Below are 15,725 nucleotides of genomic sequence, written 5' to 3'. Positions count from 1 at the left end.
CTTTGTCAAGCCTGACCTTAAAAACCTCTAAGGAAGGAGATTCTACCACCTCCCTAGGTAACGCATTCCAGTGTTTCACCACCCTCTTAGTGAAAAAGTTTTTCCTAATATCCAATCTAAACCTCCCCCATTGTAACTTGAGACCATTACTCCTCGTTCTGTCATCTGCTACCATTGAGAACAGTCTAGAGCCATCCTCTTTGAAACCCCCTTTCAGGTAGTTGAAAGCAGCTATCAAATCCCCCCTCATTCTTCTCTTCTGCAGACTAAACAATCCCAGCTCCCTCAGCCTCTCCTCATAAGTCATGTGCTCTAGACCCCTAATCATTTTTGTTGCCCTTCGTTGTACTCTTTCCAATTTATCCACATCCTTCCTGTAGTGTGGGGCCCAAAACTGGACACAGTACTCCAGATGAGGCCTCACCAGTGTCGAATAGAGGGGAACGATCACGTCCCTCGATCTGCTCGCTATGCCCCTACTTATACAACCCAAAATGCCATTGGCCTTCTTGGCAACAAGGGCACACTGCTGACTCATATCCAGCTTCTCGTCCACTGTCACCCCTAGGTCCTTTTCCGCAGAACTGCTGCCGAGCCATTCGGTCCCTAGTCTGTAGCGGTGCATTGGATTCTTCCATCCTAAGTGCAGGACCCTGCATTTATCCTTATTGAACCTCATTAGATTTCTTTTGGCCCAATCCTCCAATTTGTCTAGGTCCTTCTGTATCCTATCCCTCCCCTCCAGCGTATCTACCACTCCTCCCAGTTTAGTATCATCCGCAAATTTGCTGAGAGTGCAATCCACACCATCCTCCAGATCATTTATGAAGATATTGAACAAAACGGGCCCCAGGACCGACCCCTGGGGCACTCCACTTGACACCGGCTGCCAACTAGACATGGAGCCATTGATCACTAAATCATTACTTCAATGCTGCATTACTTCGTCACTTTTCCTTGCTTCTGTGTGGCCTTTTTCTGATTTTTGGAGTCTTTCGGCCAGTGATAACAGGGATGGCTGAGATCTCAAGGTTGCATCTGTAAAGGCAAAATGCAACACTTTAACACCAGGCAGAGCAATGTTATTCACACCAGGCAGAGCAATGATTTCCCCCATATTTAAGGGCAAGGACAGTCTACACAGTAGCATAATTTGCCCGTCCCAAAGCAAGTGCGCACAACCTGCAGGAGCCCCAAAATGGTGAGTAAGCACACGGTCAAGCATGACTGATGGTTGTACTGTCCTCTGGGTTTCTGTGCTTTGGGGAGAGCCAACAGTAGCAGGGGGCCCCTATACTGAACACTGTCCCCACATTTTCCACAGGAATTCATCCTGGAAGATACCTTGCTACTGAGGTTGACCTGGGATGCAAGGGAGGGTCTTCTACTGCAATGCGGCTTCTGCCCTGGCCCATATGCAGCTTGCCTGTGTGCAGCAATGGTCCCCCTGCCCCTCAGGCACAGTGGCGCGAACAAGTTAGCCTTACTGGGACAAGGACCACAGTGGCTCTCCCGAGAAACAAGTGCAAGCGCATTGCCCAGCTTCTGGCTAAGACCTTTGACGAGATCACTGAGGCCGATTTACCACGATGTGAGAGAGCACATCAATGCCCTATTCCACATCTAGGCATGCATGCAGTCCTAACCCTCCTTGCCCCAAGAGCCCACACCGAATAACTTCCTTCCCAAAATAAAAGCCGCTTACTGGGAACTCCTCTGGTGTTTGTCCTTCCCCAAGCACCAGCCGCCGCGACTGGCTACCTTCCTTCTGGCTTGAGAACAGCTCCTAGGGATGTCTTCCTCCACCTCAGCACCCTCACTTCTGTTTTGGTGCTCCTCCTCCTGCCTTGTTGAATTGGCCTCTGAAGTGTCCATGGTGGTACTCAGAGTGGAGATAGGGTCACCCCAAAGTATCACATCCAGCTCTTTGTAGACACGGCAGGTTGCGGGGCAGCATCGGAGCGGCAGTTTGCCTGGCGCACTTTGCGGTAGGCATTCCGCAGCTGCTTCACTTTAATCCTGCACTGCAGTGCGTCCCGGTCATGGCCCCTTTCCATCATGTCCCTTGATATCTGCCCGAAGGTATCATAATTCCTATGGTTGGAGCGCAGCTGGGACTGGACAGCTTCCTCCCCCAAACATTGATGAGGTCCAGCACCTTGCCATTGCTCCATACTGGCGATTGCCTGGTGCGTGGTCACCTGGAAAGATTCGCTGAGAGCACTCCACTCCTGGCTGAGCAAACAGGAAGGGGATTTTCAAAATTCCCAGAGAATTTAAAGGGCAGGTCTGACAGTTGGCTGCTTGAGGGCAGGACAGTAGAGTTCAAAGTGATGACCAGAGGGGCTAGAACAGGCATTGTGGGACACTTCTGGAAGCTGATCAGAGCGCAGTAACAGATCAGGCTGTTCACACTGGTGCCACATCGCTCCAGCAGGGGCGAACAAAACGTTATCCCACTCGCCAAGGTGGAGTACTAGGAGCGCTCTAGCCGCGGAGTCAGGGTGGACGGGTAGTGAGCTAGGGCTTCTTTAATGTGCTCTAACTCGCAAGTGTAGCCAAGCCCTAAGAAGACATACGTGACGTGTGAATGTTTTTGGTTCTGGCTGAGTAGAATCATCACCAGACACTTGAACCTTTAACCTCATCCTTGGCTTTAAGTTTTACAGTTCTTACCAGATTTTATTCCATGTGATACGGACTCCAAAAATCTGTTAACATCTTCTCCTTTTAAGAAACAAAGTGCCACACATAATTAGTGTAATTTGTTTGATAGGGCAATATTGTTCTTTAAAAAGGCATGCCTGTTTGTACATTCTTGAGGGCAGTGATTTGAAGACTCGAGATTTGGAGTAGCTATTGCTTTTCCATTTGTGATACAAAAATGGAAATCCTAATTTTGATTTTAGTGCCAAAAAACCCCAAACTGAGGGTTCCTTATTTTCAGTTGGCAGACACTAGTGATAGGAACATGTCATATCGTCAGTAGATATTTTGGGAGCTCCTGCTTAGAAACTTCTCTGGTGCACATAGAAAAGTGGGAAAGAGAATGTAAATATGAGATGAATTAACACAAATTAATGTGAATGAGTATACATAGATATGTACATAATGGTGGGCCATAGCATAAAAATTATACCCTCCTTCACCAACCCTCCAAAATTGTCTTTTCTTAGTTATTCCTGCCCACCATGATGTATGTATTATGCCAAAACACCCCAGTACTACTTTCATGGCTTCATCACAAACAGACTTGATGCTGCTTTCACAAGGAGAACAAGTCAATAACTTACTTTTCTAAATGTAGTTATAGTAACTCTGTCAGAGTCATTGGAAGAAATGTTCAACAGTTGCTTCTCTCCTTCCCAGTGCTTTCCTGTATCTTTTTTTTAAATAACTACCTAGACTTGAGTGTTGTCTTTCCTTGGATGGCCAATGACTGGAGTGAACAGGAGCAGCATTCCAGCACTGCTGGATTTTAAAGGGCAATTCTGGAAAGTGACTCTGTAAGGATGAGATCATGGGCCTCCATGTTTATACGGTAACTTTTTTTTTTCTCTTTTAAGTGAGACTCTTGAACATATAGGGATTTTCTCTATCATTTTAAATAAGTGAGGGAGAAGTTTTATAAACAACGTAAGAAGGAAAGCAGAACGAGATGGCATGGTTTGATCAGTTTCTAATGATCCCATCTTCTTCGCCACCTCCCTCGCTTTTTCTCTTTGTACACTGATGATTCAAGGTCCAAATCTAAAAGCTCCTATCTAAGTTGTGACTTTCAGCTATGTATGTACCTCCTGCAGGCTGTGAAAAATATATATTTGGAGATTAAAAATGGGTATTTGTGCAAATGGGGTGCTCTGAAGTGGAAATGCAGGTACAAACTAGTTGCTCATAAATGGGCATCTTAATAAATTGCGTCTTGACATCTTTAGGTCCCACTTAGTGTGACTAGCACTAATTTATATTCAGACGACTTCCTTCTTAAACAGAAAGCGAGTTAGCTGTTGTTTAATTCAGTAGATGCTATATCTTCTCCATGTAACTGAAATGAAATAAGAGCCTATGCTGATGTCCCCTCAATTCTCCCCTCTGCAGATGATGAGCCGAAGCTAAATATGGTCCACTACGAGTGTGTGTGTGAAGGCGTGTCCTGTGGGAATGGAGATCGCTGCCAGGGCCAGCAGTGCTTTGCCTCCCTGAGCATAAATGATGGCACTAAAGTTTACCAGAAAGGCTGCTTCCAAGTCTATGAACAGGGGAAAATGACATGCAAAACACCCCCATCTCCTGACCAAGCTGTCGAGTGCTGTCAGGGATATTTGTGCAACATGAATATCACAGCACAATTGCCTACTAAAGGTGAAAGGTTAATTTTAAAATAGCTATTTTATAATAAGTCTCAAGTCGGGCATTTGCCTGTTAATGTTGTTTTCACCTAGTGCAAACTAAGGTTTGGGCATAAGTCTTTTCCCCCCACTTGAACCAGAGGGGACTGAAAATGGGTGTGGTTGGGATCTGCAAGCTGCATGATCAGAGTGTCACTGATTGCTGCTGAATATTGGGGACTAAAGTGCACAAAACAGTACGTTTTGACTCTGGGTTACTGACTTTGAGAAAGCTCTCTGAAGCCAGCTGTGATTCTGAATTTCAAAAACTTGACTGGATTTTACCATGGATGGGATTGCCATAAAAGATTTGGTGGTGGTACTGGTGGCGGTGGGCTGTGAATGTAAACTTATATGAAGTAGCATTGACTGTCCTGTGAATGATATTTAGTTCAGTTGACTACAAATGAAAATGTAAGCATAATTTCTTTTGTCTTTAAACTACTATCTTTGGGAGTTCTTAACCTCCTTTCTCTTTCCTGTTTTCTTACTAAGGGCAAACCCTCCAGGGAGAAGCTGTGGGTTACAGCATGGAAATGCTAGTCATTGTTATACTGGCTCCGGTGATCATGCTGATAATATTTTCAACGTTAGCTGTGCTGATTATTCGAAAAATACAGCAAAACCACATGGAAAGGCTCAATGCTAGGGATGCAGAGTATGGCACAATTGAAGGACTCATTGCATCAAATGTTGGAGACAGTACATTGGCAGTAAGTAATCTTTTGTATATGGTAGGAATTGCTTAACCTCTGTCTCAATTCCTTTCTCTGGTCATGTCTACACTAGAAACTTGTGCTGGTATAGCAATGTTGGAGGGGTTATTTTTGGGGGGCTAGACAGGGGAGCGACATTTCTATATCAGCAAAAGTCTGTGTGTGTGTGTATACAGTTACACTGGGATAAAAGAGCTTTGGCTGGTATAGAATATTTTTCTCAGCGAACTGGAATGAGAACTTTTTTGCTGGTATAATTTGCATCTACACCAGGAGAGTTTGCTGGTATAGCAATACCAACAAACCTTTCTAGTGTAGATGTGATGTGACAGGAGAGTAACTCAGGTTGCCTTACAAGGGTGTTGTACCTTTAAGCTTCACATGAGAAGGGCAAATATGCATTTGTGTCCATGATGTAAACTGTCTTGAAAGATAGTTGAGTGGGGATTTTTTTTAATGGCTCCACAATCATATTTATATAGGAATTTCACATCTGGTCTCCCCTATGTTTGCTGAAGAATTTCTGGGTAACTGGAGAATGAGTAAGATATCTTTTCTCCAATCAAAAAAAAAAAGAGGCTGAAACCTAAGTAAATGGGAGAGAGGGGGGACTTTGTGGTAAGCAGGTTAATTTTAATCCTGCTTTGTTTTTTGTTTAAGAGGAGACTGAGTAAATGTTGACAAAAATGAATACAAAAAATAAACACCCACCTCATTTGGAAAGTTCTTTCTGTTTAAATATTCAAACAACGCCAACAGCTTGAATCTTGAGAGAGTGCCCACAACTGGGAAGACAAGAGTTGATATACTTGAAACTTGTAAAGATAAATACAAAGGAGATAAATCACTTTTTCTGATTTTAAAAAAAAAATCTTAGGCTTTTTACATGTATTACAAGGTAACAAACAAACTAACTTTTCCTCGGTGTTGCCATTACAACCTGAGTGTTAAAAGCTATGGAAAGGTTTAAAGAATGACTTGAGAGAGGAAACAGCTGAAGAACACCAGAATATTAAGATTAATATGTACTTCGACCTAGTATTTCCTTTCTGTGTTTTGGGAGACCTACTCTGTTTGGCTTTTCTCCCTGGACTGGCAGAAGATGGGCACTTGGCTTTTGCAGGTGGAGAGAAATAGGTTGGTGGTTGTATGCTTTTTTTTTAAAAAGTGTCCCGTCACCAAATATTGGAGCATTGCTGACTGCTTCAAGAATTTGTGACCACATCTCTTTGCCTGAAAGTTGGTGGATACCATGCAGGCCTAGTTGTTGGGTTTAGTAAAGCAAAGATGCTTGGGAATGGTCAAGTGTGGAAATCCCTACTTGGGGAGCTGTGAAATGATGCTTGCATTTAAACAAGTTGGAGATTATAAAGTGAGATGCTTCTACAACCTGTTTTTGTGGATTGGTGCTGAGTTGATGGACTCAGAAACCTGACCTTTGGGAAAGTTGTTACGTGGTTAAACATTTTCCGAGGTTTATGAGGTGACCACCAAGTGGCACCATTGTCAGGAAGATTCCTTGATTGGGAAGAGGAGCAGATTAGAACCCAAAGAGCCAATCCTGCCTCTTTTTACTGTCAGGCATCCCTACCTTGTCTCTACCCTGCAGCACAGAACCAAGTTAGGAGTAGGTAGCAAAAATCTGGAGGGCATCCTAGTGCAGGAGCGAATCTGGTCTATATCTCAGAATGGCTCAGTGTTGAGCGAGAGGCTGAGGGGGAGCAGCTGATCTAGAGCTTGTTGAGAGGAAGAGCTAAACTTGTCTCCTGTTCTGTAGCTTGAATACTCAAGACAAACTTATTAAAGTTTGCCTAGCTGTAGAACAGGTGTGGCACAAGCAGTGGCAGTGGAAGCTTCCCCATAATGCTCCGCTTCAGCTCTGCCCTGTAAAAACCACATCTAGTGGCCATTCTTGGTACCTGTTCTGTCCTCTCCCCTGCCCTCCCCTCCTCACACCCACCCCTGAGTCAGGAGCTGGCATAGGAGACAGAGGGCATGGCTGCACTGGAAACTTCAAAGCGCTGTCGCAGGAGCGCTCTCGTGGCAGCACTTTGCAGTGCGAGTGTCAGGAGAGAACTCTCCCAGCGCTCCTGGTAATCCACCTCTGTGAGGGGATTAGCTCTTAGCACTGGGAGTGCGGCTCGGAGCCTGTCTATACTAGTGTTTTAAAGCGCTCAGACTTGCTGCGCTCGGGGGTGATTTTTACACCCTGGAGCCACCAAGTTAGAGCATTATAAAATGTAAGTGTAGACAAGCCCAGAGATAGGAGCAAATGGGAGTAGAAGGCAGTGAGGTGGGAGATAAGAACTGGGGTGGGGAAGAGGATGGGATCTGTGGAGAAAAGGGAGGATAAGGGCCAGAAAGCTCTATAAACTAGAGAACCCTCCCCAACAGAACCTGGAATGAAACCTGTTGTTCCTGAGTCTCCATATTTGTTTTTTGTCTCACAAATAGGTGTGAAATCCACTGGCAGAGTGTTTCCATCTCCCTCTAATGGCAGGTCCAAATAGAAGCTAATAGTCTCCTACTGCTACCAAGTATCAGTTAGCTCAAGTGGAATAACTATGGATCAACTGAGCCCAACCTTGCACTTGGCCCATAGGGGGGTCAGTATGGCTCTACATGATCAAATTAATTTTTTTATATTTAGATTTTTTTATGAATATAATTTCCTAAATTAAAAGAATGTCAAGGTCGAGAAGTCCAGCACTTCAGAACTTAGGAAATGCCAGAGTGAAGATTGTCCTATGCAACTTTTATTCAGCCCCCTTGTGTGTATATATTAGGTTTGGCAGAATTCAATTTTTAATAATTTAAACTGATAATATTGGTGTTCATTTTAAAGCATTAAAATTGTCATAGTTATAGGCAGTTATTGGAAGGGAGGGTCAGACAATTATTTGACGGTAGGTGTTGAGATTCAAAAAGTTAAAGCTTTATAAAATGTTAAAGCACAGATTGTCAATATCGTGTCAAAATATACAAAGTAAATAATCCTTAAATCAGCAAATCATACCTATTTTTACTGTTCGCTCTCTAGTCCATTTACAGAGCCTAATTCAAAAGTCTAAATCACTGAATTTTGACTCCAATGCTTAAGTAGCTTTTTTCTTTCTTTGCCTATATGTAAGTTTCTACTATTATTGATGAATTTTTGTCGTGTGTGTGTGTTAAAGTCAATGTTTACTGACATCAATTAATCTAATACAGGGGTTCTCAAATTTCTTTGCACCACGACCCCTTTCTGACAGAAAATTACTACACAACCCCAGGAGGGGGGACTGAAGATTGAGCCCACCCAAGTCCCACTGCCCCAGGTGAAGGGAGTTGGGGGGGGGGCAAAGCAAATGCCCAAGGGTCCCAGGGTCCCAGCAAGTCTAACGCCAGCCCAGGCCACCCCATTAAAATGGGTTTGTGACCCACTTTGGGGTCCCCAACCACAGTTTGAGAACCGCTTATCTAATCCTTCCAACCCTAATTATTATTGTCTTTTAATAACCTGATCACATCATAGGCACAGACTCAGTGAGTGCTCCGGGGCTGGAGCATCCACGTGGAGGTAAGAAAATGGTGGGTGCTGAGCAGTGTTCCCTCTACATTTTTACATCCAGGTGTGGAATGAATTTTGTTGCGCCACATATCCCCTTCGTATTGGTGGACATAACAAAATGCATGTGTGGGGATGGGACCAAGGGGTTTGGATTGTGGGAGGGGGTTCAGGGCTGGGGTGGTGGTGGTGAGGGCTCTGGCTGGGTGTGCGGGCTTTGGGGTGGGGCTGGGGATGACAGGTTCAGGGTGTGGGAGGTGGCTCAGGGCTGGGGCAGAGGGTGGGGCTGTGGACTCTGGGATGGGGCTGGGGGATGAGGGGTTTGGGGGTGCAGGCTGCCCCCAGCTGCAGTGGGGAGAGGACTCCCTCTAGCCCTCTCTCTTTCACCACAGCAGCTCGGGGCCGTGGGAAAGACACCTCTCCCTGGCTGCAGCAGCTCCAGCCTGGTTGGGCTGAGGGAGGGGCTCTCCTCTCCTGCAGCTCTGGCAGGCCTGGGCCGGGCTGCGGCAGGTCCAGGGTAGGTCCGTGCTGGGGACAGTGGGGGGAGAAGGGGCTCTTTCACGGCCGGGGCAGGTCCATGCAGGGGGAGAGGCATTTCTCCTCACCGCAGCCTTGAGCCCCTGGGCTTAATAGGCAGCCGTGCAGCTTAGAGGGAACTTAGGTGCTGAGCATTCACTGACAGCTCCCCATCAACTCCCTCCGGGGGCCCCACAGATCAGCACCTCCCCCTCCCTCTCCATGCCTCCCGCTGGCCGTGATCAGCTGTTTCATGGCACACAAGAGACTCTGGGAGGAAGCGGGGAGGAGCAATGATGCGGCATGCTTGGGGGAGGGGCCAGAATTGGGTGGGAAGAGGTGGGGTGAGGCCTTTGGTGAGGGAGTGGAGTGGGGGCGGGGCCTAGTGCAGAGCTGGGGGTTGAGCACCTCCGGCACTTTGGAAAGTCGGCACTTGTGGATCACATGCTGTTTTCTAGAAGACTAATTCTGTTCCTTGTGTGTGTTTTACATAAATAAATAGTGGTGTGGCAGATGGGCTAGTAATAGGTTTTGAGCATGTGAGCTTTTGTTGACAACAAAAAATGCAGTCGCTCCCCTGGATCCCATCCCTATTTTTTTTTTTTTTTTTTAAAGTGTAGTTTACTTAGAAAAGTGACATTCAAAAAGTCTCATTTTGGAATGTTCAAGTGCTGCCACCCTGTGGAATACTCACAGGTTTTTAATAACAAACAGATCTTGGGTTTTAATGTGCAAGAACAACTTTGGTGCTTGCTTTGGCCCCTGTGGCTTAAATTCCATTTAAAATTAGTAGGCCTTCAATGTGTTTTTAAGTGCTTTGTTGAATAGGAACGGTTTTGTTGAACTTGGCGCCTTTGTGCTAGAGCTTGATTTATCTACTCTCACAAGTTGTACAGCTCTAACTATACCTCATAGTTAGTGGTGCAGCCCCCTAGCATGGACTCAGTTTTTCTAGAAGAAAGGATAGCTTATTCCTATATGGGAAGGATTATACTGGTATAACTGCAGCTACACTAAGAAAGTGTGTAACTATTTCAACAAAAAATCAACTCCTGAACTGAAAGTTAAACCGGTACAAAATCTGAATGTGGACCAGGTCTTGGAAGGATGGAAGAAAAGAAACTTCTACAGCAGGTGTATGTTTTCCTCTTTCAGGTTTTTCATTTCTATTGAAATTTAATCTTTCTTTAGTTTTGACTGGTAAATGAAAAGTTTTAAGTTCTAAAGATCTCTTTAAAAATGTAAGATTCCCTTTAGGGATTCTTAAAGCAAATTTTTATTTTTTATTGTTTTAAAATGGTGATGTATCAACTATTAGTTGGGGCAAACTCCTGTCTCTGTGATTAGCAAGGCCACATTTACAGCCGTGTGCAATTCTGGTAACCTTTTATGAAAAGAATATGCTAGTACTGCAATTTGAAAAGGTAAAGCAAAAGCTTATGTAGATTTTTAAAAGGTAAACACTGTATTTTTAGCAAAAAGAATGAGGAGTACTTGTGGCACCTTAGAGACTAACAAATTTATTGGTCTCTAAGGTGCCACAAGTACTTCTCGTTCTTTTTGCTGATTCAGAGTGGTAACAGTGTTAGTCTGTAACTGTATTTTTACTTTCCCATAATCATATAGGGAGTTGAAGGGTCTTAAATTTGGAAAGGTCAAAGAAATGAAGCCTTTATCATTTGGAAGGAAATCCTCCTGTGAGGCATAGAAAGTTCTAACACAGGGAGTAAAGCGGATATAAGGTCATTTGAGATCGACAAATGTAGGATTGAGGGGGCACAAGCTAAGCAAAGGAAGCGCAGAATGTTAAAATAATTTAGGTAGAATTTCATTACAGAGTAGCCACCATTCAGCAAACAAACTCCCAAGGGAAGTTGTAGGAGCAGTAAATGGCAATCACTTTTTCATTAGAAAAAAAAATATTTGGAGGAAAATGGTGTTGTGGCAGGTACAATTGCTAACTAAAAAGTAGGAACAGACTTGAGAGGCCTCTTTTCTCTTGCATTGTCTGAAGAAAACTTCTGACAGTGGGTTGCAATAGAAAATGACTGTATATGTAAAACTTGTATTTTTTTTCCCCATCCTCTATTTATAGCTTGTGGTCTAAGACTGTAAACTCCTCAGGGCAGGGTGTCTGCCTATTTGCACCGTGTCTAGCACAATGTGGTCCTGATGCTAATCTGGTTTTAGGGTGCTACCCTAATAATCCTTAAGATCAATATTGTGTGAACAAGTGGGAACATGTACATTGTATTTGGATAAAAAGTCTACCTACTTTGTTTCTCAAATGTTCCCTCTCCCCTTTTAAATAGGACTTATTGGACCATTCCTGTACATCTGGAAGTGGCTCTGGTCTTCCTTTCCTGGTACAAAGAACAGTGGCTCGTCAAATTACTCTCTTAGAGTGTGTAGGTTAGTAAAATTCTTGTTTGTATATCTAATATCAAGTCCTGGAACCACTTGAGGTTGAGCTCTAACTTCCATTCGAACAGCCTCTTTCTCTTCTCAGTACTCAAAATGTTTTCAAATAACTTCTATTAATTGGAGTTCTCCATGCTTCTGCCAGTGGATGAAATTTTTTTGGAAAAGTTTGATGAAAGATACTTTCACCTTTTGCATAGTGTGTGCTTTGTGGTCCAACATCTACATAGCTCTATCAGCTAAAGCTAGAAAGGAGAGAGGTCAAATATAGCTTTCAAAGTGATCAGCAAAACAAGCCAAATAAGCTAGATTTGAAGAGGACGTTTAAATCCTTTTTTAAAATATGAATATATGGTGTTTGAAAGCATCTAGATATGAAGAATACTGCTTACTCGGGGGGTTATCTGAATTATAGTTAAGGGGTAAAAACACATTGCATGAGAATGTAATGTAATTATAGTGTACCCAGGTGCAGTATTACAGGTATTGTGAAGATTTTCTTTAGACTCATAGACTGTATGGTGAGAAGGGACCATCTAGTCTGACCTACTGCATATTGAAGGCCACAGAACCTCAACCATCCAGTCCTGTAACAGACCCATAACCTCTGGCTAAGTTACTGAAGTCCTCAAATCATAATTTAAAGACTTCAAATTACAGAGAGTCCATCATTTACACTAGCTTAAACCTGCAAATGACCCATGCTGCACAGGAAGATGAAAACCCCCAGGGCCGCTGCCAATCTGACGCTCTGTGGAAAATTCCTTCCCAACCCCAAATATGGCGGTCAGTTGGACCTGAAGCATGTTGGCGACAAGTAGACACCTGGGAACGAATTCTCTGTAGAAACTCAGAACCCTCCCTTCTTGCCACCCAGCACTCTTCTTTTTGAAGGAAGGTAACAAGATTTTTTTTTTTTTTCATTGTTGGAAAACATTTACCTCTACGATGTTTTTGCATTTTAACTCAAGACATAAGCAATTATATCCTTTTAAAATAACAAGTTGGAGAAGAAAAAAATTCTCTTTCCATAAAGTGACTTAATGTTTTTATTTTTAAACACTAGGAAAAGGAAATAAATCCATGTGCCTTTTTTTTTTTCCTCTCTTGCAAAGAAAGAAACCAGGAAATTGGGTGGCCTGTCTATGCAGTAGGTCAGATGAGATGTTCACAATGTCCTCTTTTGGCCTTAACTTCTATGAATCTCTGAATGAATCTTTCCTCCACCTTTTTGTTTAGATCTTACTTTATTAGAGCAAGAATATAAGGTCATTTTCCTATGTTGGTAATAGTTACTGGGTCCTTTCTTCTATTTCTGTGCTCATTGGCTCAGGCTGGGGAGAGTAAGTTCAGTTATCCACAGCCATTTTGGACCTTCGTGTTCTATAACTGCCCAGTGGAGATCCATTGATGATGTCCTAGGTGTGTTCCTCATGGAACTCAAGAAAGGCTAGCTACAGGCCTCCAGCATCAATCAGTTATCTCGTCTGCTACCATAAGTCTGCTGGTATAACACAGGATTTTGTACAGCTCTTTATCTGTTTGCTTGAAAGAAGTTACAAACTCCCTAGTGTGGATATAGTTGCACCAATACAAAATGTGCTTTTGTCAGTATAGCTTACTTCTCTGGAACACACTGGTAGTTGTACTAATTTTTGTTTTTTCTTTCAAGAAAAATAAAGGAAAAATCATACCCCAGCCAAAACACTTAAATCAGTATGAGTGTGTTGATTAGCCTTAATGATATTAGTGCTGCTGTCTGTCTGTCTGTTATGGTATGTATTGAGTAGTGACAAATATTCACACTTGTGTCAAAAGCACATGTGAGGCTTTTTTTTCTTCAGTTTGTATTAACCAGGAGTGTTAGGATACACATGATGATCTTACATGGTCTCTGGTCTGCAGATAGTCACGTCCTGTGTGTGTTTGGAACTGAGCCTGCTCTTAAGTTTGCTCAAGTTGGCAGTGTTTAGAAAGGAAGGCTAAATAGCACTGCTAGTGAAAGCCCATAGGCAGGAAATCCCTTACTGATGTGGCAGTGCTGTCACACGGGTCTCGTATCTCTTTACACCTGTTGTTGAATCGAAGTGCCAAATCCTCCCCCCCAAACCCTTGAACGCTGGGCAGCAATACATTGCACTGAAATTGCGGCTGACTTACTTCGATCATATAAATCACTATACAGTAGTGAAAACTATAACTATCAGAACATTCTACCATTTGGGCTCTGCTGTGTGGCACTCTACTGCTAATACATTGTCGTGAGCAGACAATGTGGGCCAATCTCTACATTCAATACTAGAGACTGGTGGTGACTGGGGAAGCAAGGACCCAGAGGGGTGAGGAGCTGACTGGGTGGACATGGAAACAGGGACCTAGAGTTGGGGGAATGGAGATTTGGTGGGGCTGGGACACAGAGGTGTAGAAATAATGGAGATGGGAAGGCAAAGTGGAGACCCAGGGGAGGGATTGGGAGAGGAATATGGGGGCCCACATCCCCTGTCATGTTGGAGGGTGGAGAATGGGAACAATGGGATGCGGGACACAGAGACCAAGGCATGAGCACATGGGTGGGTGGAGTTGCTGGGAGTCCCTGAAATAGAGGGGAAGGGAGGGTGGGCGGGCCTGGCCCTCAGCAGGGATTTATTTATTTGTTTGTATTGCTGAAGTGCATAGGCATCCTAGTTATGGATTGGGGTGTGTGTGTTTACCTTTGCAGTCTTTATGTTTAATGTAGGCTTGTGTATTTAATTTGTTAAAGTAGCATTTCAGAGAGAGCAAGGAGCTGCAGGCAGTGCATCTTGTTACCTTTCAAAATTGTTTTATTTAGACTGGATTGACTTGAGATCTATTTATGCTAACTTGTAATTCATTGACACTAATGAAGAATGTTGGTCAAAATCGCCTGTTTCGCTTTTTGTCAGGAAAAGGCCGATATGGAGAGGTCTGGAGAGGTCAGTGGCAAGGAGAAAATGTTGCTGTGAAGATCTTTTCTTCACGAGATGAAAAATCCTGGTTCAGGGAAACTGAATTGTACAACACTGTGTTACTGCGGCATGAAAATATTTTAGGTAAGTAGAACAATTGCACTCATTATACTGAAGCAGGGACGCTAGGAAACTGCGTTAATTGTGAACAGTAATGTTGTGTGCTCCTCAATTTTCTAAGTGCCCCTCAGTATCCAGGGTTTGGTACATGCTTTTAGGAAAATGGAGGAGAGACCTCCATCTGGGAATAAGGGAGGGATTTATAGTCTGATCCTTGAAATCAAAGGCCCATGATCAGAGAGTCATTGCAAAAACAAGCTAGTGAGAAGCAGGCAATGTGGCTATCAGCTGATTGCTGTCAGGAAAAAGAACGGAGGTGTGCAGCCTGGGTCTGTAGTACTCCCTCAGCCTGTGGGAGGGCGTGTGAGAGACTCACATTTCTCCCCCCCCTCCGGGTCGCTATTCCCGGAGGGGGGGGGTGTTGAGTTTTTTACTTACACACACACACACACACACACTCACTCACTCACTCACTCACTGCAGTGTGACCAAAGGGGAGAACCAGATCATTTTGAGAGTTTGGAGACAGCTGCCCAATGTCGTTGTATTGGATCTAGGCCCAATGTCGTTTTAATTTACGTAGACGTAATGGGGTAGGAAGAAAGAGAGGAAAAAGTCTGTTTGTTTTTACTGTTGCATACTTACATGTGCTTATTAGATTTGAGTATAAGGATTTCTTTAGAATTCATGGAGGACACAGAAATGAGTTGCCTGTGTAAGGAAAAAGACGTTTCTACGAAGATATAGAACCAAACATTAGGAAATATTTTCGTGGTGTCTGGGTAAAGTATGTCAGGGGTGAGGTAATTGGGATTTACCAGTTCTTAAAAATACCTTTTATATTCTTGGTGTAAATGGCATTTTAAATTAACATTTACTAAGCCTACAAACTCTGGTGTCAGCAACACAAAATATTTCAAGAGCTTGCACTAATGCAGGGAGGAGATCATGAGCTGGTCTGGTTATATCATGAGAGATCAGTGTACCACACTAATGAAGCTGATTGTGACAGATTGGTTCTACCTCTCCTTGCTCACTTAAATAAAATGTTCCTACCTTTGCACCTTAATACATGCTAAAACTTCTCTGG

General features: G+C 43.6%; 1 protein-coding gene across 6 annotated transcripts in view; it reads left to right on the top strand.

Moving 5' to 3' along the window:
* Positions 1-15,725, top strand: part of ACVR1 (activin A receptor type 1) — a 113,905-nt gene that overhangs the window by 74,406 nt on the left and 23,774 nt on the right. For all 6 annotated transcript variants that reach the window (XM_038421801.2, XM_043505146.1, XM_043505145.1 and 3 more), the window contains 4 exons: positions 4,099-4,362; positions 4,884-5,101; positions 11,480-11,579; positions 14,513-14,659. In XM_038421801.2, coding sequence (XP_038277729.1) covers positions 4,099-4,362; positions 4,884-5,101; positions 11,480-11,579; positions 14,513-14,659 — 729 coding nt within the window. The remainder of the gene's footprint in view (positions 1-4,098; positions 4,363-4,883; positions 5,102-11,479; positions 11,580-14,512; positions 14,660-15,725) is intronic.

The sequence above is a fragment of the Dermochelys coriacea genome, chromosome 11 (genome assembly GCF_009764565.3).
Source record: "Dermochelys coriacea isolate rDerCor1 chromosome 11, rDerCor1.pri.v4, whole genome shotgun sequence".
Classification (NCBI taxonomy): Eukaryota; Metazoa; Chordata; order Testudines; family Dermochelyidae; genus Dermochelys; species Dermochelys coriacea.
This window is presented reverse-complemented; position numbering and strand designations above follow the sequence as displayed.